At 43.8% G+C, this 25,750-nt stretch overlaps 1 protein-coding gene across 2 annotated transcripts in view; it reads left to right on the top strand.

Moving 5' to 3' along the window:
* FRMD3 (FERM domain containing 3) overlaps positions 1–25,750 on the top strand; it is a 345,545-nt gene that overhangs the window by 241,959 nt on the left and 77,836 nt on the right. For both annotated transcript variants that reach the window (XM_040244433.1, XM_040244429.1), the window contains exons 7-12: positions 5,517–5,604; positions 7,914–8,002; positions 11,130–11,193; positions 12,535–12,623; positions 22,038–22,112; positions 22,430–22,498. In XM_040244433.1, the coding sequence (XP_040100367.1) occupies positions 5,517–5,604; positions 7,914–8,002; positions 11,130–11,193; positions 12,535–12,623; positions 22,038–22,112; positions 22,430–22,498 (474 nt within the window). The remainder of the gene's footprint in view (positions 1–5,516; positions 5,605–7,913; positions 8,003–11,129; positions 11,194–12,534; positions 12,624–22,037; positions 22,113–22,429; positions 22,499–25,750) is intronic.

Below are 25,750 nucleotides of genomic sequence, written 5' to 3'. Positions count from 1 at the left end.
ATGTGTTTCTTAATGCAACAGGCCTAGAGCCTGTTGTATGTATAATTTTGAGTGGAATTACCGTGTTATAGGGTAAGCATGTTTAACTTCAGTAGATAATGTCAGTTTTCCAGATAGTTCTACCAAATTACTCTTCCACCAGCAGTATATGAAAGTTGCTTTTGCTGCACAGTCTCATGAGTGCTTTATTCTTTTAAATTTTGGCTGTCAAATGAATGTGTAAATAACTTCTTAAAGTTTTTTTCATTTTCCTGACCTTAAAGAAGTTGAGGACATTTTCATGTGATTATTAGCTATTTGAATATCTGTATTCAAGTCTTTTGCCATTTTTCCTTCTGAGTTATCTTTTAAAATTATTTTTTTGTTCATTATTGATTTATTGGAGGCTTTTTTTTTAAAAAAATTCTACATAGGAGTCCTTTTTTTATTGTACATGTTGCCAAAATCTTTTCCCATACTGGGGCTTGCCTTTTCACTTCTGGATGATACTCTGGATGAAAAGAGGTCTTTGAGTTCAATGGTGTGTTCTCCAGAGCTGTATAGCACTGCACCCCTGCTACCACCTGGGCTGGAGTGTTTGCAATTAGATGCTCATTAGATAAAAATATAGGAAAGTGGTCAGAAAGAGACCACCTCAGTCAGTCAGTCAGTTCAGTCGCTCAGTCGTGGGTAAGCAAAAATTCCTCACTTTCCAATATGAACTTATAAATTATAACCTTTCAAAATTAACTTGTTCCCAGACTGAATAGAAAAAGGTGTGCTTTAAAACCGAACTTGAATTTCAAGAATAAACAATGTTCAGCTTACAGAAACTATAAAACTCTTAGAGGAAAACATAGCCAAAACACGCTTTGACATAAATGGCAGTAAGATCCTCTTTGACTCACCTCCCAGAGTAATGGAGATAAAAACAAAAATAAACAAATGGTTCCTAATTAAACTTAAAAGTCTTTGCACAGCAAAGGAAACTACAAACAAGATGAAAAGACAACCCTCAGAATGTGAGAAAATAATTGCAAATGAAGCAACTGACAAGGGATTAATCTCCAAAATAGACAAGCAGCTCATGCATCTCAATATCAGAAAAACAAACAACCCAATCAAAAAATGGAAAAAAATGTTTCTCCAATTTTTGGAGAAACAGACATTTCTCCAAAGAAGACATGCAGATGAGTAATGAACACGTGAAAAGATGCTCAACATCATTCATTATTACAAACATGCAAATCAAAACTGCAATGAGGTATCACCTCATACTGGTCAGGATGGCCATCATCAAAAAGTCTACAAACAATAAATGCTGGAGAGGTGTGGAGAAAAGGGAACCCTTTTGCACTGTTGGTGGGAATGTAAACTGACATAGCCACTATGGAAAGCAATAGGGAGATTCCTTAAAAATCTAGGAATAAAACTACCAGCAATCCCACTACTGGGCATACACAATTTGAGAAAACCTTAATTCCAAAAAACACACATACCCCAGTGTTCATTGCAGCACTATTTACAATAGCTAGGATATGGAAGCAACCTAGATGTTCATTGGCAGATGAATGGATAAAGAAGCTATGATATATATGTATATATACATACGCACATACAATGGAATATTAGTCATAAAAAAGAATTTGAGTCAGTTGAACAGAGGTAGATGAAGCTAGAGCCTGTTATACAGACTGAAGTCAGAAACAGAAAAACAAATATCATATATTAATGCATATATATGAAATGTAGACAAATGTTTCTGATGAACCTGTTTGCAGAGCAGGAACGGAGATGCAGACATAGAGAGCAGACCTGTGGGCACAGTGGGGTAGGGAAAGGGTGGGATGGTTTTTGAGAGAGTTGCAATGAAACATATGCAATACCGTATTTATAATAGGTAGCTAGTGCAAAGTTGCTGTATAACACCAAGAGCTCAACCTGGTGCTCTGTGACAAACTAGAGGAGTAGGATGGGGGAGGGGTTGGAAGGGAGGTTCAAGAGGGAATATATGTATACTTGGGGCTGATTCACATCATTGTACAGCAGAAACCAACAAAACATTGTAAAGCAATTATCTTCCAATTAAAAAAAAAAAAAAAAGCCAATATGAGGCTTAGACCAAAAAAGGCTGACAGTTTACCACTAAGGGGAATGGCCAGCTCTCTGGAGCAGAGGAGCTCTTCTTAGTATGGGGCAGAGTGAGAGCCTTTCATGTGAAGCAGCAGGATTTCCTGGAGCAGAGCTGACGGCCTGCGGCTGTGGGAGGCACTGAGCCACTTTAGCTCTAGTCCTGGTTCTCTTTGGCCTCCATCTGGGTCATTGGGCTAAAGTTTTGCTTTGAGGGCCACCAGAGTGGGGTGCTGCTTAGGAACATACTGGTCAGCTCAGCTTTGTGCTTTGTTCCCTGCCAAGGGTAGAGTGAGTATATGAAAGAGTGAGAGAGAGAGAATAGAGACAGTGTGTATGTGAGGGTGGGGTGGGCATGGTGAGGAGGCAGGAAGCTCCCAATATCTGGATTCAATAATTTTCTTTATTTTCTGGTGAAACGTAGGCTATTACTTCAGGAACTTATGAGAGAGGTATGAAGAGAGAAATACTTTCAGAAAACTTTCAGAAACTCCTTTTTCCCTTCACCAATAAAATACGTGATGATTTTCTTGAATCTTTTGTTACTTTGTCAAGGAGAGAAATAATTATGACTATGATTTGAAAAAAAAAAAGAAAGAAATGGTCCTGATGGATTTGATGGACTGAAAGGGTCATATAGTGCCGAGCGGGGTGAATAAAGAAAGAGGCATATTGTATATATATCCCAGTGAAGTTTCAGAACACCAAAACTAAAGAGAAAATCAGGAAAGACTTTAGAAAGACTTAACTCTCCTAAAGCAGGTGTTTGAGTTAATCCCTCAGGAATATATTCTGTAAAGGATGAAAAGAAAAAGAAAAGAAAGAAAGTCCCAGATCAGGGACTGAACCAGTGTCTTTCTTTCTTTTCTTTTTTCTTTTCTATCTATTAAAAGAAAAAGGTAGCATATGTGGCTCCCTTCCTTTCCTTCTCCAAGTCCCTGTGGATAATAGAAAATGTATTAGAAAGCAGATGCAAGAAAGACTACCATCTTTGCGTCAGCAGTCCTGTGGTATCTCTGGAAAATAGGAAACAAATGGAAGAAATCCAGGTCAAACACATATAGAGAATAAGAGTGGTTCTGTGTACTTCTGGCAACAGATAACGGGGCAGCCATCATGGTGGGTGCATTTGGAACATTGGTTCCCTTGTGCTAAGTCATAGGCAATAGCAGGCTTGAGCTGGAGGTACCTTGTATGGATAATACCCTGAAGGAACTACAGTCTTCAGCCTGAAATCAAGTTACTAACTCATACTCTTTTCATATGGCATGTCCTGCCCTTCCCTGCACCCTCTGGAGGCCATTGTACTAAACAAATAACATAAAATACAAGGATGAACATCAAACCAAGAATCACCAAACATGAAGGAAACATCAGTTCATTGAATAAGACACTCTGATGCAGCAAACCAAAGGGCAGTCACCAAGAAAGTAGTATTAGTGAAATCAAAGGGATTGGACTTTGGAAGAAAACAAGTAGATATCCTCAGAGGAGAAAGAAGAATTTATTTCATAAAACAAGAACAGGTATCTATTTCAAGAGCCAAGTAAATATTACATTGGGAGTGAAACATTTAATTGATACTTTAAAGATCACTCATAAATGGGATGAAAAATAGCATGCACACAGCTGAAGAAGAAATTAAACTGGAGGCTTGAATAAAGAAGTAATTTGGAATGTAATATAAAAAGCAGATTTAAAGAATGAAACAAAGCTTAAAAAGACATGGAGGATAATACTAGGAATTTCAAGATCCATTTACTAGGGTCTCTCAAAAGAGAGAAGTGAGAGAGAGTGGTTGAGGTGAGGAAGGAGAGTGGGAAGAGAAGAAAAAAAATCAAATGGCCAAAGATGAGTTGTCTGGGAGCTTCCCTGGTAGCTCACTGGTAAAGAATCCTCCTGCCAATGCAGGAGACACTGGTTCAGTCCCTGATCTGGGAAGATCCCACATGCCTCGAAGCAGCTAAGCCCATGCTCTACAATTATTGAGTCCATGGTGCTCTAGAGCTGAAGCTGCAACTACTAAAGCCTGTTGAGTTCTAAAGCCTGTGTTCCACAACAAGAGAAACCACTGCAGTGAGAAGCTCGTGCATTGCCACAAGAATGCAATCCCCCACCGCCACAACTAAAAAAAAAAAAAGGCCCATGCAGCAACAAAGACCCAGCACAGCCAAAAATAAAGCAGGAAAATTATAAAAAGATGAGTTGTCTGATGACAAGTGTCCCTACAGTGCGCGGGCTTCCCAGGTGACTCAGTGGTAAAAAATCTGCCTGCTAATGAAGGAGACACGGGTTCTATCCGTGGGTCTGGAAGATCCTCTGGAGAAGGAAATGGCAACCCACTCCAGTATTCTTGCCTGGGAAATCCCAAGAACAGAGGCACCTGGTGGGCTATATAGTTCAAGGGGCTGCAAAAGGATTGGACACGACTTGGCGACTGAACAACCACAGTGCTCATCTTGACAAATGAATAAAGATGTTCCTTAGATGTATCAGGGTGAATATTCAGAGTAAAGGGATCTTGAAAAGCTTCACAGAGAAGAAAAATGGGATACTGTTTTGATTAGAAGTATAAGGACTCTTAGCTGTCTTGAGGGGGTGGGAGGGGAATCCATCTTTGGGGAGAGGCATGCATGGAAATAGAGTTAATATTGCAGTATAGTTTTACACTGTGAATATAAAACTGAATTCCTGTTGTTAGCAAACTCTTCTTGGTTGCTCAGGTTACTTACTATCCTTGGACAATGGTTTGGATTCTCCATGATACATGTGAGATATTAATGTTAGTCAAAAGCAGAGTCTTTGAAATGCTGCACAATCCTGGTTTGGAAGCTAGCCCTGAAAGGACTTCACAGCCATCTATATTTGCAGCACTCTTTCTCTTCCTGGGGCCAAGACCTTGTTTACCACCCTGGAGGACACAGCTCAGACTAGAAGTAGCTGAGATTTCGTTTCAAAATCCAGGGCTTTCCGATAGAATGGTTGACAGCTCTTCTTTTCCGGATGGCTCTGTTTAGGCTGCTGATGGTGTAACACTTTCTACTCTAAACAAGAAAAAAATGCCCTATATCCTGGAGAATCTTTTGAAATAAGTAGGAAAGAACAGATGCTGGGTTTTAGTTCATATTAAGATTGGATTTGCAAGGGCCTACTTATTGGTAACTTGATAACCTTGATTTAACTGTCCAGGTCACTGGAGTCTTTACAGTACATGTGTGTTTATTATGGAACAATTAACCAAGGAACACGGGCTAAGATTTCTTAGCAATAACGACCAGTTTATTGATCACTATTTCTATAGGGATTTCTCTCTTGATTTAGTTAAGAATATCATATTTTATTGATTTAAGGGACTCCGTGGTTCTGTTATTTTTCACGTTAACTCCCTGAATCTTGTGTGATTTCAGAGGGCAGAGCCCACCGGTTGCTGAATTTAACTTACTCCTGAAAGCTCACACTTTGGAAACCTATGGGGTGGATCCTCACCCATGCAAGGTAACTACCTCTCTCTGCAGGTTGACAGATAGATTGTTTCACCCAAAAGACAATTAATTGGTATACAGGCCTAAAGGGGCCCTTCTAGGATATTCCCACAGCCTGATCCATCACCCCTAATGGGAAGGGACAACAGTGTACTGCAGTCACACGTTTGGGTAGTTGATTTTCTCCATTAGAGTCTTCTAATTGCTTGCTCATTCACTCATCCATCAATTGGATGGTTTTACCCCCTGAGAAGTTGTGGGATCCTAACAGGTTTGTTTGCAAAGGCCATTGCCAGCAAGAATGCAGTCTTTACACCCCACTCCAGCACTCTTGCCTGGAAAATCCCATGGATGGAGGAGCCTGGTGGGCCGCAGTCCATGGGGTCGCTAAGAGTCGGACACGACTGAGTGACTTCATTTTCACTTTTCACTTTCATGCATTGGAGAAGGAAATGGCAACCCACTCTAGTGTTCTTGCCTGGAGAATCCCAGGGACGAGGGAACCTCATGGGCTGCCGTCTCTGGGGTCACACACAGTCGGACACGACTGAAGCGACTTAGCAGCAGCAGCAGCAAGCAGAATACAGGGCTTCCCAGGTGGCGCTAGTGGTAAAGAACCCACCTGCCAGTGCAGGGAGATGTAACAGACGTGCGTTTGATCCCTGGGTTGGGAAGATCCTCTGGAGGAGGACATAGCAACCCACTCCAGTGTTCTTGCCTAGAGAATCTTATTGACAGAGAAGCCTGGCAGGCTACCGTCCATGGGGTCGCAAAGCGTTGGACACGACTGAAGCAACATAGCACACACACAAGTGGAAGGGAAAATCTTTTAATTAATCTTTAGAGTATATATTTTTCTTTCTTCCTTTACTTGAATTACTTGACAGTTTTTCTCTCAAGTGGGAGATCAAGACCATGTGTATCAGAAACACTCAGGTCCCACCCCAGAGCCACCGATCAGCATCTCTGGGGAACCTGGAATCTGCCTTTTAAACAAGCTCCCAACGTGGTACTCAAGCACATGTGTTTCCGAAGCGTTTCATGAAAGTGTTCTTTTCATATCCTAAACCCACTGCACATCAACCAGACACTAATCTGAATCCTAAACTAAGCATTTATATCAACCAGGCTCTTAAAGGTGTGTTCTAGTAAGACTAGAACATTTCTTTAGCCAGCTGGGACCAGCTAATGGTATTTGGTGAAGTCGCTCGTACTACAGCTCGTAGCTCAGGCTGGACCTTAGAAGGGCCTGGGGAGCCCCATCACCCCCTGTTGCCCAGCCCCATGGGGATGTGAAGGTGCAGCCCAGGCAGAGGGCTGGCAGGCTGGTTGACAATGGCATGTGCATCTTCTGCCTCTGCCCACATGATTATTTTAGAGTATTTGCCAGATGTCTCTTCCTGCTAATGGTATAAATTAGATTATTCCACTTCATGAATTAGATTTTATCCACAAATCTGAGCCTCTCTGTCTGTTTTATTTATTACCTGGAGACTGACTTGAGTTTTGTTGTTATCATTGTTTTTCCTTTGTCTTAATTTATCCATGCTTAGTTTTCCTGCTGGAGACTGGAATCAGAGTAGGCATTTCCAGGCATATCTTTATTTTTAAATTACCAGAAATCCCATTGACTAGTTAGTTCAGATGCTCAGGGCTTTGGTTTCAGGGCTGATGACAACCAAGAACAATTTTCCTACTGACATGGTGGATCTGACAGCTCAGGCAGTCCCACGAGACACTTGGAAATAAACTAGTGGTTTGGGACTAATCTGTATTTTCCCAGGAGGTTTCTGGGAAGGCAGAGGTCCACTCCTCAAATAGAAAAGCTACACATTCCTGGCCCTCACCCACATTTTAGAGGTACTATCCTCAGAAGTCTCATCTTAGAAACTTAGTTTATGGCTATGATCATTGTCGGAGAAGGCGATGGCACCCGACTCCAGTACTCTTGCCTGGAAAATCCCATGATGGAGGAGCCTGGAAGGCTGCAGTCCATGGGATCGCTGAGAGTTGGACACGACTGAGCGACTTCACTTTCACTTTTCACTTTCATGCATTGGAGAAGGAAATGGCAACCCACTCCAGTGTTCTTGACTGGAGAATCCCAGGGACGGGGGAGCCTGGTGGGCTGCCGTCTCTGGGGTCCCACAGAGTCGGACACGACTGAAGTGACTTAGCAGCAGCAGCAGCAGCATGATCATTGTACTTCACCTAAAATTCACCCAGACTGAGGATGAATAAGCATATAATTTACCCTTTATTTGATATTCCTTAATTGAATATGTTATTTCTGTGTGTGTGTCTGTCTGTGTGTTTTTTCAGGATTCAACAGGCACAACAACATTTTTAGGATTCACTGCTGCAGGCTTTGTGGTATTCCAGGGAAATAAGAGAATCCATTTGTTAAAGTGGTGAGTACTTCTTTGGAAAACAATTCTTGTTTTTTCTTAATCTTTTTCTTTCCCAGTCTTTGACTTTCTATTTGGAACTGCCAGGTAGAATGCCTAAGATCCATTTCCCTGCCTTGGAGCTTCTTACAAAGAGATTATTCATCTATAAATGAAGTTCAATCTTGGTTTCTCTAGACCTCAGGAGACCTGGAGTGTGTCCAAGGTTCAGAGGCTCTGCCTCCAAAGGGAAGGTGTCCAGGATTCCTGGTGAAGAAATACCAGGGGTGACCACAGGGTGCCTCAGGGCAGGCTTAGGGTGGAAGTTCCCTCAGACAACAAGAACCCCCTCTATTTCTGTCACTTCTTTTCATTCTCTTCTGTTGAATTCTTGCTGCAGACACACCCCTCTGTAATCCAGTGTATCAGTGAAGATGCTTTTGACTCAAAGGAACAGGAATGTCTGCTCACAGTGGCTTACAGATGAGAGGCCAGCAAAAGTTCCAGGGGTCTGGCAGCCCCATGGTCCTTTAACTTAACTACCTGGCAACATCATGGAGGACTTGCGCCTTTGCGTTTTCTTCTCTGCAGTCGCAGGGTGGTAGCTTTTGTCCCCAGGTTTGTGCTTATAAAATGGCCATGCATGCAACTTCAGTTGTCAGGTCTTCCCATGGCAACACCCTCAAGGAGAACAGCCCTTGGCACGTGTCTCCTGGGAAGACAAGGATAGCTTTTTCAGAAGCTCTGTAAGAGACTGCCTGTGTATGTAATTGGGCAGAGTGGGTCATATGTGCCTCCTTAAACCACTCCTTCCAAGAAGTAGAATTCTGTGATGAGGTTGGTCAAATCAAGATTCATCCTCTTGGGAGAACATCGTCTATATGAACACTTGATCTAGAGGAAGAATAAAGAATGGATTCTGTCAGTAAGGACGTGGGAGAATGGACCAGCAGTGCCCGCTGTGTCCAATCAGGGAACAAAATAGTTTTGGTAAAGAGTGAAGAAGTCTGCAGAAACTAACACAGCATTGTTAAACAACTATACTCCAATAAAAATTTTAAAAAAAATTAAGACAATCAAAAAAATTGGACTTATCTTGACTGTACTTTAAAACACAAAGAGTGAAAAATAAATAAATAAATAAAAAAAATAAAACACAAAGAGTGGAGAAGGCTGAACATTTTGTGTGTGTTGGAATATTGTAAGGGCTTGGTCTTGCTCATAGCTTTAGCTTGATTTGGTTCCCTCTCTGATGGTCCTTGACAGCTTTGTCACCTGGTCTCTCTGGATGGTGGACTCACTCTCTTGGCTTGAGCCCTAGGGGTCGGAAGTTTTTGATGGGCCTCTGGGCATCCACCCTCAGTCCTGGATTGAAAATGCTCTCTCATGCTTATCTGAATCTCCATTTCATGGTTCTTTTAGCATCAGGATTTCTTCCAGCACCTTTTTATCAAGTCCCCATCCACCCGCATTGCTTCTTGGCACTCTCCTCTGAGCACCTGCCTTCCCTTCAAACCTTCTCTACAAGAATAGAATCAATCAGCTCATGTCCACTTTGCTTCCTACACCTTCTGCTCTGTTTTTACGATCAGGCTTCTCTTCCTAAGAACACTAATTTGCTTAAATATCTTCCCTACATACTCTGTCATTGCCTTTATTCATGTCGTACTGTCAGTTCGCATCTGTGCCCACATACTCTCTTCCTCCATAATGAGCATTCTCAAACTTTCGTGTGTCTCTAATAAATCACTTAACTCTCTGAGTCTCAATGTACTCGTTCATAAAATGGGCATTCATTATATCCAGCTATTTTTCAGGAAAGAAAGGAGATGGGGGAGAAGGAAATTAAATAGTGTGTGTGAAAGTGACTTGATTTCTGAACTAGGATGTTTTATAAATACATAGCATGGTGGGTTACCTTCTTTCTTCTCTGTGTCTTCAGTATTTGTAAAGAAGCTCTGATGTTAACCACCCTTCACTCCATTCCAGAATAAGTTCCCTAGGGATTTTCTGACTTTGGGGAGCATGGGCTGGGCTTCCCCCATTCTCTCCTACAATTACTAAAGGTTTGAGGGTCCTGCAGGGTGTTTGATCCTTAGGTACTACTCAACTCTGGAGTCCTTGGGTTAAACACGTGCATATTGATTGCAAGTCTCTCCCCTTGGAGCTTTAGTTTCTTCCCGGGTCCACTGAAGAGTTGAGATGGACAGTCTCCAGATCTTTTGTTTCTAGGTTCTAAATCTTGGTATTTCTGGTGGGATGTTGTCATCCCCATCTCTTCCAGCTGTGGCTTAGGAACACATTTGTAACAGCCATGTACATGTTACTAAAATAAATTTTCTTCCCACGTTAAACCTAGTGTTGTTTTGTTTTGAACATTCACTGAACTTTGTCCCTCTTGCAAATCCTCACCACAGCTTAATATGACCTCACTGTTCTTTTTCCCCAGGAAAAGCACAGGGGCACATATCACTGTCCTAGGAATTAGATCAAAGGAATAAAAATAGAATTCCCTCCTCTCTTTACAATTATCTTCTTACCAAGAAGGTGACCTTAGGTCTACATTTCAGGTAGATTTTAACTGAGCATCTCCTTAAGATGAAGCCTCAAGTCTTTTGACTATAGTTCCTCAAGGTATCCTTATAGTTTTGAGCATTTCATTATCTAACAAAACGGTTCATTTATAAACAGGGAGGGCAGAAATGAGAATTTTGCAATGTGGTGCATGTCTTGGAGATGGATGTGAAAGGATACAGATATTCTGAATCCATATGGTTTCATTAACCAAATCTGAAATAACTATTACATACTTCCTACCTCACAAAGTAGGTTGGCCAATTAATATTGTTTTGGTCATTAATATTCATGAAACCTCTAGAGCTCCTTGGAAGAAAGGTGCAGCTTAACTGTAAAAAATAAAATAAACAATTCTGAGCTGCCTATGGATCCTCTCTTGGGAAGAAAATTGCTATAGAATTCACTTGGGGGCTCTTCCCTGCTCATTTGGCCTCCAGCAATGATAAGATAATATCTTGTTTCATTGCTGTCTGCTTGGCATTCGTGAGTCAGATGGATTCCTATGGGAAAGCGGGTACCTTAATTAGCTGCCACTTTTTTTTTCTTCTCACCCAAAGAGATTTTCTTTTCTTAGGCCAGATGTCTGCAAATTGAAGTTTGAAGGGAAGACATTTTATGTGATTGGCACCCAGAAGGAGGTCAGAAACTGCTTTTCTACCTGTCTATTGTTGGGTGTGCATGCGTGTGTTTGTACATGTGTGTGTGCAGGTGTGCCTGTGCATGAGAAAGTTTCAGGTATGACATGTACCTGTGGTAATGTAGCCCCCAAAGACCATGATGTTAAAGTTTGTGATGATACCGGAAATTTAGAGGTAAATAACACCAGGTTTACACATTTAAGAAGGCAATGGCAACCCACTCCAGTACTCTTGCTTGGAAAATCCCATGGATGGAGGAGCCTGGTGGGCTGCAGTCCATGGGGTTGCTAAGAGTCGGGCACGACTGAGTGACTTCACTTTCACTTTTCACTTTCATGCATTGGAGAAGGAAATGGCAGCCCACTCCAGTGTTCTTGCCTGGAGAATCCCAGGGACAGAGGAGCCTGGTGGGCTGCCATCTATTGGGTCGCACAAAGTCGGACACGACTGAAGCGACTTAGCAGCAGCAGCACACATTTAAGAATTAATCCAGTGAACAATGCTGACCATATACCCCTGTGTAAAAACTAGGTTGTGATAGACTTGGGTTTTCCAGTGCCTCAGATGGTAAAGAATACACCTGCAATGCAGGAGACCCAGGGTTTGATCCCTGAGTCGGAAAGATCCCCTGGAGAAGGGAATGACAACCCAGTTCAGTATTCTTGCCTGGAGAATTCCATGGACAGAGGAGCCTGGTGGGCTACAGTTGGGGACACAAAGACTCAGACCTGACTGAGATACTAACACTTTAACTTTCACTGACTTGAGAAATAGCTAAGGTCCCTTCTCCCTACCTCTATCAATTGCCAGAATACAAAATTAGGAAAGGAATTAATAATATTTAAAGATAGATATCAACCAGTGTTGATTAGAGTTTTATAAAAAGTATAAGTTTTGGGAATCTTAAAATCAAGGTGTTACCACATGTAGGTTGGGTTTATCACTTGGGAGGAGGCCATTACTGAAGAGCCTCAGAGCTCAGTCTGAAAGTTTCTTGATTTTCTTGAGCCTAGTGTTTAAGCACTAGATATTCAAGAATGGTGAGTAAATTTTTAAATTCATCCAAGTCTGATTGAGAGGTAGGTGATGCCTGGAGTGTTGAGAAAGATTATGAAGCTGTTCTTTATCCAAAACAGGACCTGGAAAGGTTAGTAATATCTGCAAAGGGTGAGGGAAGGAGGAATATGACTTTAGCATCTTCTAAGTACATGGTAATGCATAAGTTACTTCAGTTCTGTTTGGTAGGTGGTGGGATACAAATAGGTAAATTCTTAAAAGAAAAATATGAAAAACTTAAACTGTGTTTAATGTGCCCTTAATTGTTTTGTTATATTTTATTAGAAAAAAGCCGTGTTGGCATTTCATACTTCAACACCAGCTGCCTGCAAGCATCTTTGGAAGTGTGGGGTGGAGAACCAGGCCTTTTATAAGTAAGTCACTTTTATTCATTTAATCATAGGTTTGAAAAGCGCTTCTGGAGTCCTTTGTGTTTCGTAAACAGCTACATATTCATTTCTTTTAATATCGTCCTTTTTATTATATTTAAGTGAGTTATAAATTTGCTGCATTGTTCAGAGTGACTCCCAACCACTGTTGGCCTGACCATGTCTTAAACTTTATACTGGGTGTTTCCTAATTGCTTTGGGCTTTGGGGGGGGAGGGGCACTGTTGTTTCCATTCAACATGTCACAGGATCTGTTTTTGGTTGGTTCCCCCCTTAGAAGCAGACCTTGGGAAGAGCTTAGTGCAAATGGGGTGTGGTTACTGAATGTACCAGTAGGGGAGTGGAGGAGGGAGAGGGGAAGCAAGAAATATAGGGCATGATATTGAGTAGTCACTACTGTGAGCTGCTGGACTCAGCTGTGTCTGCCGGGGAACCCTAGCAGACTGCAGAATGTGCCTCAAAGTTCTCCCACTGACTGGCAAAGAGATTGGCCTGTTTATCTACCAATTCCCCATTCATTTTAGTTTAGAGACACTTAGGAGGGCAGAGTTAATACTCTCTAGCACTGCTGGCTTACTCTGAGCTTGGGTTGTATGTGCTCTCAACAATAGAAAAAGAAACCTTAGGCAGAGAGTCACACATATTCCTGGTAAGAAGACTTCAGTGTTTAGAGATGAGGGCCAAAGATTTGTAGGTAGAATGCCATCAGGGTCTTCTAGGATCATAGAAAGTCAGGGCTGCACAGAACTTCAGAAACCATCCATAAAACTCTCAGGTTTTTAAAAAGGTTCAAATTTAGGATTTTTCCATAAGTTCTAGTTTCTCCTCATGATAAAGCAATACATGTGCAAAAACCATTCAGTGTCCTGAATCATTGAGATCACTGATTGGAAGAGCAGTGGTGATGGACGCAGTCAGGAGCCTAGCGAGCCCTGCCTGAGGTATCAGCACCACTCACCCCTGGAGTTCATCCAGGTTGATTTTGTTCCACTCTGCTACCCTGCCCTGCTACTCTGAAACAGTCTTACTTACTCACCCGAAACTACTGAATCTCTGATCAACCTGGACTTTGGCTTACAAGGGCCTTCAGGAGAATGAAGGCTGAAACAGTGTTTTTCAAACCCCTTTTAAGCCACAGAACTCTTTTCCTTACACAGAAAGTGTAGACAAAGCCTATGCAAAAAAAAGATAAAAATAGAGAAGCTGTGCTGTTGGTGGGGACCAAAGTTGGGACTGGGGACTAGAGACCCTTGACTCATTGCTCACTGCTCCGCAGGAGGTTGGACAACCAGTTGTCTGAGTTTGCCCATGACTTTCCCAGATTTGGAATGAAAATTCCCAAGTCTTGGGCAGATGCTATCAGGAGCATAATTTGAAAACGCTTGGATGAGATGATTCACAAAATGCTGTGCTTCTAGGAATGATGATGCATATCAGTAAGACATCAAGGCATCTGTGAGTCTCCTGCAGTGTTTGAAGACTGGTAAACATAGAATAGCTGATGACCTCTGAAAACTCAGCATGTCTAGACCACTCCATTCACATGACAGCAGAGAGAAAGAAAGGCAGACAGTCTGATGTTCTTAGTATTAGTTGGAGCCTACGCATCTTTTTTTTGTTTTTAACCATTAAAAAAATTGAGATAATACTCACATACTATAAAATCAACTGTTTTAATGTGTGAGTTCAGTGGTTTTAGTATAATTCACCAATTTAGGCAACCATCGCCACAATCCGATTATTCAGGACATTGAATAGTTTTTGCACATGTATTGTTTTATCATGAGTGAGAGAGTCAGTTGGTATATGGAGTAAAATAAATGTAAAAACACAATTGAAAAGAGTAGAGAAAGGGGGAAAACCCACAATCAAAGGAATCCATTTGGGGCATTTGGAGTATGCTTGTTATCTGCCAGCTAACAAAGTAGTCTGACAATTCTATCATTGAATGGGCCAAGTAGGAATATCAAAGATATCACTTCCAGTCATCTATAGAAGCTTCAGAAGACCCAAGGAGTATAACTGTGAGAACAGGTGGCACCATACAGAGTTGACTGGGTCCTTGCGTCAACACCTCTGCCAGGCTACCCTGTCTCTCCCATTAAGACTTCTAATCCCTAATATTTATCCTGACCTGAGATTTGTCCAAACATTGTGTTCCACCATTATCCCATAATTATCCCTGTTCCCTAAGAAAGAGGAAAGATAGAGCTTATCCTGACCCAGCAGTGTGACCTTGAACCAGTGGCTGATCACATCTGGCTCATCTGTTGAAGGGAGGAAGCTGGGACTCAGGTATGATTTGCTAGTATCACTGTGGCCTCGTGTTAAGAATAGTGGGCTTTGGAGGCCGACAGACTTGGGTTTGAACCTTGATTCTATTGCTTGCTAGTCATGTGACCTGAAACAAAACAATGAACACTTTGAGCCTTATCTTTATTTTTTATGTGTAAAATTCGATTGGTAATCGCTGCCCTGCAGTGTCTAGTCCTGCCAGGCACACTGACCATCAGTAAGTGGTAGCTGCTGCTATGACTATGGTGACTCCCTGCTCCATGAATGGGGAATGTTTTCTGGGTGCCAGTTGGTTACAGAGCCCAGCCCTTTGCTTCTGAAGGGCTCTGACTCTGTGAAGCTCAGAGCTTCCTCCACTGCCTGCTTCCTTTCCTGGCCCTGCTTCCAGCTGGTCATGGTTTTGGCCTTCATGGTCTGGGCCGGCAGAGCAAGGTGCTGATATATATATATTTTTAATTGGAGTATAATTTCTTTACAATGTTGTTAGTTTCTGTTGCAGAACATGAATCAGCTATATATACATACACACACACACATACACACATCCCCACCTCTTGAGTCACCCCCGTCCCACCCCTCTAGATCATTGCAGAGCACCAAGCTGAGCTTCCTGTGCTATACATCCAGCAGCTTCCCACTAGCTAGCTATTTGACACATGGTAGTGTATATATGTCAGTGCTATTCTCTCCATTTGTCCCACCCTCTCCTTCCCCTGCTGTGGCCACAAGTCTGTTCTCTGTGTCTGCATCTCTATTCCTGCCCTGCAAATAGGTTCATCAGTTCTACTTTTCTAGATTTCATACATATGTGTTAATATGCGATGTTTGTTTTTCTCCTTCTGTCTTCACTCTGTATGGCAGACTCTGGACTTATCCACGTCACAAAGCCCTGATCTGGTTTCCTGGGTTGGGAGTGGTTTGCTTCCTCCTTTGCACTTCACCTGTCATGAGAATAGGGAGGCCGCATGGCCAAGAATTCCCTAGTATGCTTTTAACACATGAATGTGCTGCTAGTTGTCAGCTGGCCTGGGGCCACCGATCAGATTTGAGAGCCCTGGCTCTGAGATCTGCTGCCTGGGAACACAGCCGAGAAACAGAGACTCTCCCTCCTGCTCCAACCCCCTGGGGGTCCCCAACACAGACTTAAGACAGTCGCCATCTGAGAGCTTCCTCCCTCCCATGTGTTTTGGCTGCTGCCACCCCCAGAGCCCTGGGATGTGCCATTTCTGGACACTGGTTCCCTGAAAGTGCACTAGATTCCCTGAAGAGTTCAGTGGCTCCCTGGTGGTCCTTCTGATGAATCTATGTCACACCTGCTTTAGGCTGAGACTGTGCTAGGCACTGGGGACACAGTGGAAGCTCAAATGACACTCTTTGTCCCCAGCTTTCTATGGAATTTTGTGCAGGACATAAAGCTAGTCCCTAATAAATTTCCTGTCTGGGTTAGTGTGCATTTTGTCAAAGAAACAGTATTACACTTGGTCGTCAAGGACCCAGAGCATCTCCATAAGCTGACACCGTTCACACTTTAGTGAGCATGAGAGTTACCCAGAGATCCTGTTAGAATGTGGATTCTGGTTCAGTAGGTCTGGGTGGGGCCCAGGAGTCCAGATTTCTAATAAGCTCCCCGGTGATGCTGAGCTGCAGGTGTATGGCCCACACTTGAGTCATGAGGTTCTAAACCAGAGATCCTCAGCCTGACTGCACATTAGAATCACCTGGGGGAACTTTTAAACAACAACATGGACCCTACCTGAGACCCAGTTAATTTGAAATCTGAGTCCTCACCAAAATGTGTACACGAGTGTTCATAGTCGATTCTTCATCATAGTTAAAACAGATGCCTATCAGCTGATGAAAGGATCAAGGAAAGTGGTATAGCCATACAATGGAATATTATTGAGCCATAAAAGGGAGGAAGTACCTACTGATTCCTGCTACAACAGGGATGAAACTTGAAAACATGATGCTAAGGAGTGAAAGAAGGAGCGGACTTTTAATAGGTATTTGGAGGTTCTTTTGAGGGTAAAGAAGATATGTTTTTTATGAATCTCTAACTTTGTAAATTATACTGAAAAGCACTCAAGTGTACAGTCTAAAAGGATGAACATTATGTTCTGTGAATTATATTTCAATAAAGCTTTTATTTTAAAAATTCAGAATCTGGGATGAAGGATCTTGATATTAGTAGTAATATACCTTTTCCAGGCAGGGTGAGCCTGCAGCCTAGGGTTGTGTGCTCTAATCCTGTGATTCTCAAAGTTTGGGTCCCTGGACCAGCATCAGCATTTCTGGGGAACTTGTTTTAAAGGCCTGGCTCCAACTCAGACTTACTGAATCAGAACCTTGTATTTTCAAAAGCCCACCCAGTGATCCTGATGCATTCTGAAGTATGAGGCCCTGCATGGCCGAGACATTATTTTAAAAATACAGAAAAGCCTGGGTTTGTAGCCTGGTTCCTCCAGCTTCTATGATGTGACCGTTATTAAGTCAATTTACCCTTCTGTGCCTCAGTTTCCTCATGTAAGAATGTGGATTGCTTCTTCCTATGAGAAAGCTGTGAGGATGAAATAAATTAGTGTATTTAAAGTGCTTTTTAAATAATAAATTAGTGCATTTAAGCACATCCCTGGTGGCTCAGCAGTAAAAAAATTCACCTGCAATGCAGGAGATGGGAGATTTATCTCTGGGTTAGGAAGATGCCCTGGAGGAGGAAATAGCAACCCACTCTAGTATTCTTGCCAGAGAATCCCATGGACAGAGGTGCCCGACAGGCTTCAGTCCATACGGTTGCAAAGAATCAGATGTGACTGAGCAACTGAGAATGCAGTGTGCTTTGGATGGTGAATGATGCCTAGTAGGGCTCAGTAATAACATATATTGTTATTACAGTGCTTACTCCAGAAGCTATAAACCATAGGGAAAAGGGAAATTGTATTGTTAGTTCTAGAGGTGGCCTTTAGAGCACCAGCCAGTGCCTCCCCAGCATCTAACCTGACCTCCATCCTCAGCTCCTGTACTAACAGGTACCAGAGGAGAAGCTGGAAGCAAGGGTGAATGGGGACATATTCTTGCAGAGCTGTGCTGTGTGTACATAAGATGACACTGATACTCAAAGAATGCTTTTTCTATTCCAGGCACTGTGAGTATGTATGCACGTCTCACAAATAGTATCCCATTTAAAACAGACTTTCAGTGTCAGGACTGGACAGAACTCCATAATGCCATGGGAAGGGGTCTCTAGGTAGAGTGACTCTGCTCTGAATGTTCTGGGGGTGGGGGAGAGTTGTGACAGTAGAAAAGAGAAGTGACGAGACCACCATGTGAATACACAGGCCTCACCCAGTCAGGTGCTGGTCAACTGGGGACTGGATTTCCCTGTGAGGTCAGAGATTTGAGAATAGCCAGTGCTTCTGTGCTGAGGTTTTGATGAGTAGCTGGAGATGGAAGTGGGGAGAGGGAAGACCAGAAAGGAGGCTAGAGGAGAGAGAACTGCTACTGCTACTAGGCTGTGCCTGCGTTGCCTACACTGGGAGGAAGGCTTGCTCTGGGCTCATGGATGGGAGAGCCTGGGAACAGAGAGCTGGAACGGGTCAGCTAGAGCTGGAGCCTGAAGCTCTTTTATTTGCCTTCAGAGTATTTGACATGGTTCCCAGGTATGGCCACGGCTTAGAGAATTGGCTTTGGTAGCTCAACAGTGAGAAGGCAATGCAGAGGTTTGGAGAGTGATATCAGGGGTAGGGGAAGAGAGAGAGGGAGGGAGGGTGTCATATAATGAGCAAGGAGTAAGTACTATAGGTGTTTTCAGATCATTTCGTCTCATTTAAGGCTTCCCAGGTAGCACTAGTGGTAAAGAGCCCACCTGCCAATGCAGTAGACAAAAGAGATGTGGGTCAATCCCTGGGTTGGGAAGGTCCCCTGGAGTAGGATATGGCAACCCAGCCAGTATTGTTGCCTGGGAAAATCCCATGGACAGAGAGGAGCCTGGTGGGCTACAGGCTATGGGGTCGCAAACAGCCTGACACAACTGAAGTGACTTAGCACTTCTTATTTAACCCTCCTCAGAACACTATGAATTAAGTAATCTAATATCATCATTCTTTAAAAAAAATTGTAAAGGAACCAAGGCTCAGAGAAGCTACATGACTTACTTGACAAAGGTCACAGGACCAAAAGCAGGAAAAAATCCTGAGCGCCTATGTTTTGGGGTAAAATGCCACCTGGGAGTCATTCAGGGAGGATGTGGGGACTCTGAGGTTCTCCGATGCAAGTAGGCGGCCTTGGAATGACCTTGGAGTGTTTGATAAAAATACAGACTCCCGGGCCCCTATCTAGAGGGACTGAATGAGCCTCTCCAGTGATGGCTCCTGGGAGCTGGTACTCCTAACCCTGCTCCAGCATCTACTGATATACAGCCAAAGGTGGCCACAACTGCATGCGTGTCCTGTGACCCAGCCACCGTTCTCTTGCCTTCATTCAATTCCTTCCATCCCACTGTCTGTTTCCCAGTTCTCAGGGGTTTTGTGAGGTTCACGCTCTCAGAATAAATTCCCCTGTTAAAACTCCATAAAAGATCTCAGGCCAGACATTATTGGGCATCTCCTTGAACATTTGGGAGGGCAGGGGATTGGTGGTAATGCTCTTGATAGAGTGTCTCTGAGCCAGTGAAACTACACAAATAACCATCGAGGGCACTTAGCTGTCAGAAAGAAGCCAACGCTTTTTTCACTCCTCTCATCCTGACCAGACGGCTATTCGCTTTCTCTGTGAAACACCTTCTAGCCAGTTTTCCTTGACGGATTTGGCGGGTTTGTGTAGGTGCAGTGGAGCGCTGTGAGGCCTCCCACCAAGAGGCTGTTCTGAGGCAGTGGCCTCTGCATGGAACTTGGAAGGGCAGGAGCTGAGGCTGAACTGGCGAGAGACAGAGCCACCCACTGCTCCCTACACGAGCCCCCGTTTATGGAATTGCTGTGCTAGCCACACCTCCGTAAAATGGGTACAGAGTTGAGTCTGAATTTCAAAAACTGCAATTAGGACTCCTAGTAAGCTTTTTTAGCAGACAATCTTGCCCTGAGCATCCTTAGGAACTTAAAGCAATAACAACAAAACAATAAAAAAGCAGAAACTGCTTTAAAAGTTTCTCCACCTCGTACCTCTAAATACTTGGGAGCAACAACTCTGCTGAGATGGGAAATGTGTCCAGGCCTGTGACTCTCTGGGGCTAAGATTGGAGGTAGGGTAGCAAAGAGGCCCAGACCAGGCACATCCTCAAGGGAGGAGGCACAATGATGCTGACTCCATTAGCGAGGCTTGCTGGGCCATTTCTCCTCTTGAGTGCATGTGGTCTGTAATCTGGCTTTGGCCAGCAGCCTGTCCTAGGCATCTAGACCCCTCTGCAGTGTGGATTTCATGTGCTCTGCTTATCCTTAGGGCTCCCATGCTGTCTTCTCTGGACCCTGCCTTGACAGGAATCCCTCTCCCTGGGCTTGACCCCCTCTCCTGCCCATCTTGCTCCCTGGATTCATCCTTTGTAGCCAGTACTCTTCTCTGTGGGTTGGGGTGGTTTGCAAAAGAGTATTTTTTGTGACTTTGCATTGTCCTGAGGACAAAGACCGAATCTTTAACAAGGACAGCTCAAGGTCAGGTCCTACTAAATTAGTGGGGAGAATGTGTGAGTGAGACTGTAGAATAGTCGTAATAACAGCACAGGGAAATGCACATCAGATCATCTTTGTTCCCCCAGTGCTCAGGGTCTGGGCCTTTACCTGCTGGGCCTTCTGCCTAGAACACAGCCACCACCCGCCGTGTTAACACCTTCCCTCCCCTGAAGCTCAGCTTAGAGATCTCGTCCTCAGGCCACCTTCTGTGGGTCCCAGATCAGATCAGCACCACCTCCATACTCTCATTGCATCTTTTTCTTCATAACACCACTACTTGTAATTTACCTTTGTTCTCTTCTTTGTGGGGTTTCTGGATGAATATCCATTTCCCTCTGGGCCTTATATTCCATGAATGCAAAGTTTGTGTCTTCCTTGAGCTCTGTGGTGCACAGAGCAGAAGAGACACTTGGTTAATAGTGCTAAGTGATTGAACCCAGGCTTCATGGACTCAGGGATGGGGCTCACAGCCCACACCAAAGCTTCCAGACACAGCCCTCATTGTGTGATTGTCTAGACTCAGAATTCTATAGAGCATATTGTTCTATTTGTTTTTTATTGTAATGATCAATAGTTAAAAATGATCCTGAACTCTGTAGACCCATTCTTTCTAATTTGTTGGGTTTAACTGCATCAGGCTCGAGGTGTCTGACTTTGAGGTGTCCTGAGGTATCATAGGAATCGAATGCCCCGTGTGTGGCCTCTGGACTGCACATGTTCTGAATTGTTCTTTCAGAGTGGTAGTGTTTTGTTCGTATTTACGAGAAGGGCTCAGAGGTGCTGAATCAGGGCTTGGCTGGGCTTCTGTTCCTCATGTATCTTAGTCATCAACCGGTGTGGTTTCTTTTAAAGGGCACTAGGTCATGGTGACTTAACCCGTGTTAATACTCAGAAACCAGGGATCATTTCCATGGCGACATAGGCCCCTGTGCCATCTCCCAGAAAATACACAGTAGGTGAGTTCTATGTGACATGGGGCATGACCTGTGTCACCAAGGAACTGCTTTCTACTGCAGTGCTGGCATAGCCCCAGGCAAGAAAGTCTGCCCAGCAAAAAACTGTAATGATGCCTTCTGCCTGAGCCCACCCTCTTCCTGTCACTGCAACAGAAACTGGGAAAGAATCCCTACTGATCATCAGTATTGCCTGGTCCTTTTTGCAGATCATGACCTGGTAATAGATTATGATACCAAATGTGTGGGTCACCAACAGCATATACAATAATGAAAAGAGATCACATAGAAAAGACCAGATTGCGACATACATGGTAAAAGAAACATTTCTTTCAGGTGTGTGTGTGAGAGAGAGTATGTGTGTGTGTGAGAGAGAGAGAACAGTATAACGTATCTCTTTCTTGGCAGTCAGAAATATCTGATTACCACACATTACAGCATGTTCCGCTTGGACTGTGCAGTGGCATACCACCTCTGCTCTGCTTTTTCTTACAGGTATGCAAAATCCAGTCAGATCAAGACGGTGTCAAGCAGCAAGATATTTTTTAAAGGAAGTAGATTTCGATATAGGTGGGTACCCATGGTTCCACTTCGATGATGGGGTTGGCCTGGGCACAGCCTTTGATGTTGGAATATGGTATTGATACTTGTAAATCAGTGCACTTTGGGCCATACCCCAGTTTGGGGGCTCCCTTTCCGTTCATCTCTTATGCCCACAGGATCTCTCAAACTCTGTAGTAATATCCCCTCATGGAGGAGTAGAAGGCATGGATTCTTAGAGTTGGGTCAGACCACTGTGAAGTTTAAAAAAAAAACAAGTGCATACACCCCTCCCCTTCCACTCTGAGCATCTGTGCACAGACGCCATGTTTCTGTCTTTTTTGCAGCGGTAAAGTTGCCAAAGAGGTGGTGGAAGCCAGCTCCAAAATCCAGAGAGAACCCCCAGAGGTGCACAGGTGAGTTGGGGCAGTCCCTAGGGCTCTGGGAGGTTTCTGGGTGGACAGGAGGGTTTCAAGGCAGACTTCACCAAATCCACTAGAACAATGAAGGGAGCAAGGGCACTAGCTGCCTGGCCCTATGTTGTTTTCAGCCCCGGTTCCAGGCACTCCCATCATCTCCCGGGTCTCACTCAGACAGGTCTGGCAGGGCTCCATTCTGAGTTACCAGCTCTGCAGGGAGTCATTGCCCTGATTTGGCTTGGAGTATCACAGGAACAAGCGGGAAGTGCGTGAGGCGTGGCTGAGCTGGGCTGTCCCCTGACTGAGTCCCTCATTCTGTCCTCTTAGAAATGCTCTCTGCCCTTGCCTCTGTTCATCACTCGTGGCCAGTTCCCACTGGCCCAACTCCTCCTAGACTATTCACATGAGGGGGTAGGGTGCCCATCACTCATCAGACCTTTAACTCCCCAAAGCCATTCAGAGGAATGAAGAACTTAGTCATTATCAGGACAAGGGTGTGTTTCTCTGTTAACACGGCAATATACGTAATTCTGAGGAATAATAAATATTCTCTTAACCATGCTGGACCTCTTATCACCACAGTTTACACAGATCATTGTACATCCTGAACTTCAAGCATGCTCCATATCTAAAGCTGGACATTCTCATCCTGATTTTCCTCCTTTTGAAGGCAAGATCATCATAAGATATATTCTTTAGGAAGTTTTCACACACTGGTGGGCACCAGTCCTTCCTTCCCCCCTTTGAACTTGGATTCTCCCTTATGCTCAGATTTTTGCTCAGCCTCCTCTATCTCCAGGGTGATCCAGTGAGCTGGGTACCTCTCTTGAGGCGGTCAGGCAGGAGGAGGCCACGGTCTCTCAGAAGTGTAGCTAAGCCAGCAAGCGTGGGCACCCACACAGGCAAACAGAACTGTAGTCAGAATGAAATCCTGTGCAGATGTGTACAGAGAATAATTCATTCCTGGTTTGGGGTGATCCAGTGGGAAGCTTTTCATACTGTTCATGGAGTTCTCAAGGCAAGATTATCGAAGTGGTTTGCCATTGCAGGGAACCACGTTTTGTGAGATAGGGAAGCCTGGAGTGCTACAGTCCATGGGGTTGCAAAGAGTCAGACACAACTTAGCAACTGAACAACAAATGGGAAGCTGTCACATGCAAGTCTGCAAAGCAGTCTCTCCTGCTTTAGGAAGCAGGAGAAAACTGTAGAGCAAGGGAATCAGGGGCGCCCCGGCTGGGACCCCTTGGAGCAATGCCTGTGAAAGTCTTAGAGTTTACCTGTTAATGACAATGGTCATTTTTTTAAAAATAGCCTTTTTATAGCTCCTCCTCTGCCTCCAATTGTGGTTACTCAGTGAAGCAGAAACGAAAAAAAGAAGAAATAGTAGGACATATCATTGGAATGTTTCCAGATTCTTTGGTCTAGAAAGACCTCAGGGATCACCTGGTTCAATGTTTCGATTTTACACATAAGGGAACTTGAGTCTTGGAGAAGTTAAATGATTTGTCTGAGATCATAAATATTTTGGTGATACAAGTAAGCCTAGAACTCCAGTGTTGTGCCCCTGAGTCCTGTGCTCTTTTCTCTGTAGCATCTGCTGTCTAGAAAGCCTCTGCATTCTCCTAGAAGCTGGGAGGCAAACCTACCCCAGGGGCTCAGCTTGGGTTTTATTCAGCTTAGAAGCATGAGTGTTTGATCTTAAAAGAAATACTCGATTCTGGGGAACCCCCTTGAAGGCACAAACACAAAGTAGGAAAATGTTTTTAACAGTATACTTTCAGAAAGACCTATTCCAAATATGCAAGGTTTTCCAAAAGCCCATAGTTACTATCTACAGAGGGTTAATGAGATCAGGAACTGCTAAGTCATTTCAGTCGTGCCCGACTCTGTGCGACCCCATAGATGGCAACCCACCAGGCTCCCCTGTCCCTGGGATTCTCCAGGCAAGAACACTGGAGTGGGTTGCCATTTCTTTCTCCAATGGATGAAAGAGAAAAGTGAAAGTGAAGTCGCTCAGTCGTGTCCAACTCTTAGCGACCCCATGGACCGCAGCCTACCAGGCTCCTCCGTCCATGGGATTTTCCAGGCAAGAACACTGGAGTGGGCTGCTATTATCAGGAAAGAATATTTTAAAACATTTCCCTTTTAAATTTACATTTGCATCATTTGTGAGAATCAAGCCTTCCTAGATCAAGGCTTCTGAAACTGTACCTTGCACAGGGATCATCTAGGGTTCCTGTTAAAATCAGATTCCGATTCGTGAATCTGGCATTTCTAATGTGCTCCCAGATGATGGCCATGTGGCTAGTTCATGGTTTGCACTTTTGAATAGCCAGACTCTCGATTACTGGTGTTAGAGGTGGTGGAGGGCTCAGATTCATCATAGTGAAAAGCTTTTCCTAAGGTGGACTGATCCACCAGAGCAGATGAGAAATGAGACATCCATCAATTCTTTTCTGGAATCTCCTAAAATCTCCCAGAATATTACTGCAGCCAAGGCTCTATAGGCCCTTTCAGCACTGATTCACATGTTCTTTCTTGCTCTTCCACTCCCCTCTCTTACATGTTTGTGAAAAGAGGCCTTTCTGGCCCTCAGTTCTTTGGCAGTATCTCTCAAACCTCTGACATCACAAGGAAGAACTTGTTTAAAGTAATGATACAAAGTACGCTCTGGGAGGACAAGGCTTGGGCCTATCCTGGTTACCTCCATCTTACCCACCACTTTACACAACGCTTGGTCAAAGTAGGAGGTCAGTAGACATTTGTTGAATGAATGTATGCACTGGGAGTGTGGGATGACAGCTTTACTTCTAATTTTCTGAGACTTGAGATCTGTCTGTGGTGCTGCCTTGGGGACCTCGCCCTCCCGAGAAGCAGCACTGTGGTAAGAGCCAGGGTGACGTGTGCCACTCTCAGCAGCCACTTCTTGTTCCTTCCCAGTAGCTGGCTGCAGGGCAGGAAGTTGTTTCTCTGGGACAATTATCGTATTTTTGAATTGTTTTGACCTCTTTGCAGTAGCTGTCAAAAGTGAGAGTATAGTAGTGAGCTCTTTCTCTGGCAGTGCTCGAGGAGCTCTGCTCATCTAGAACAGTGACGATAAGACTTCACGTAGCTTTCTTCCCTCTCCCTTGAGATTCTCCTTTTCAAAGTATAGCCAGTTCTTGGACTTCCACTTCTGTTGTTACGTGTGTGACATAGAGAAACAGATGCAGACTGAAAACACTGTCTTGGGATTTTTCTTTTTTCAAA

The sequence above is a fragment of the Oryx dammah genome, unplaced genomic scaffold, assembly GCF_014754425.2.
Source record: "Oryx dammah isolate SB20612 unplaced genomic scaffold, SCBI_Odam_1.1 HiC_scaffold_1, whole genome shotgun sequence".
NCBI classification, from domain to species: domain Eukaryota; kingdom Metazoa; phylum Chordata; class Mammalia; order Artiodactyla; family Bovidae; genus Oryx; species Oryx dammah.
This window is presented reverse-complemented; position numbering and strand designations above follow the sequence as displayed.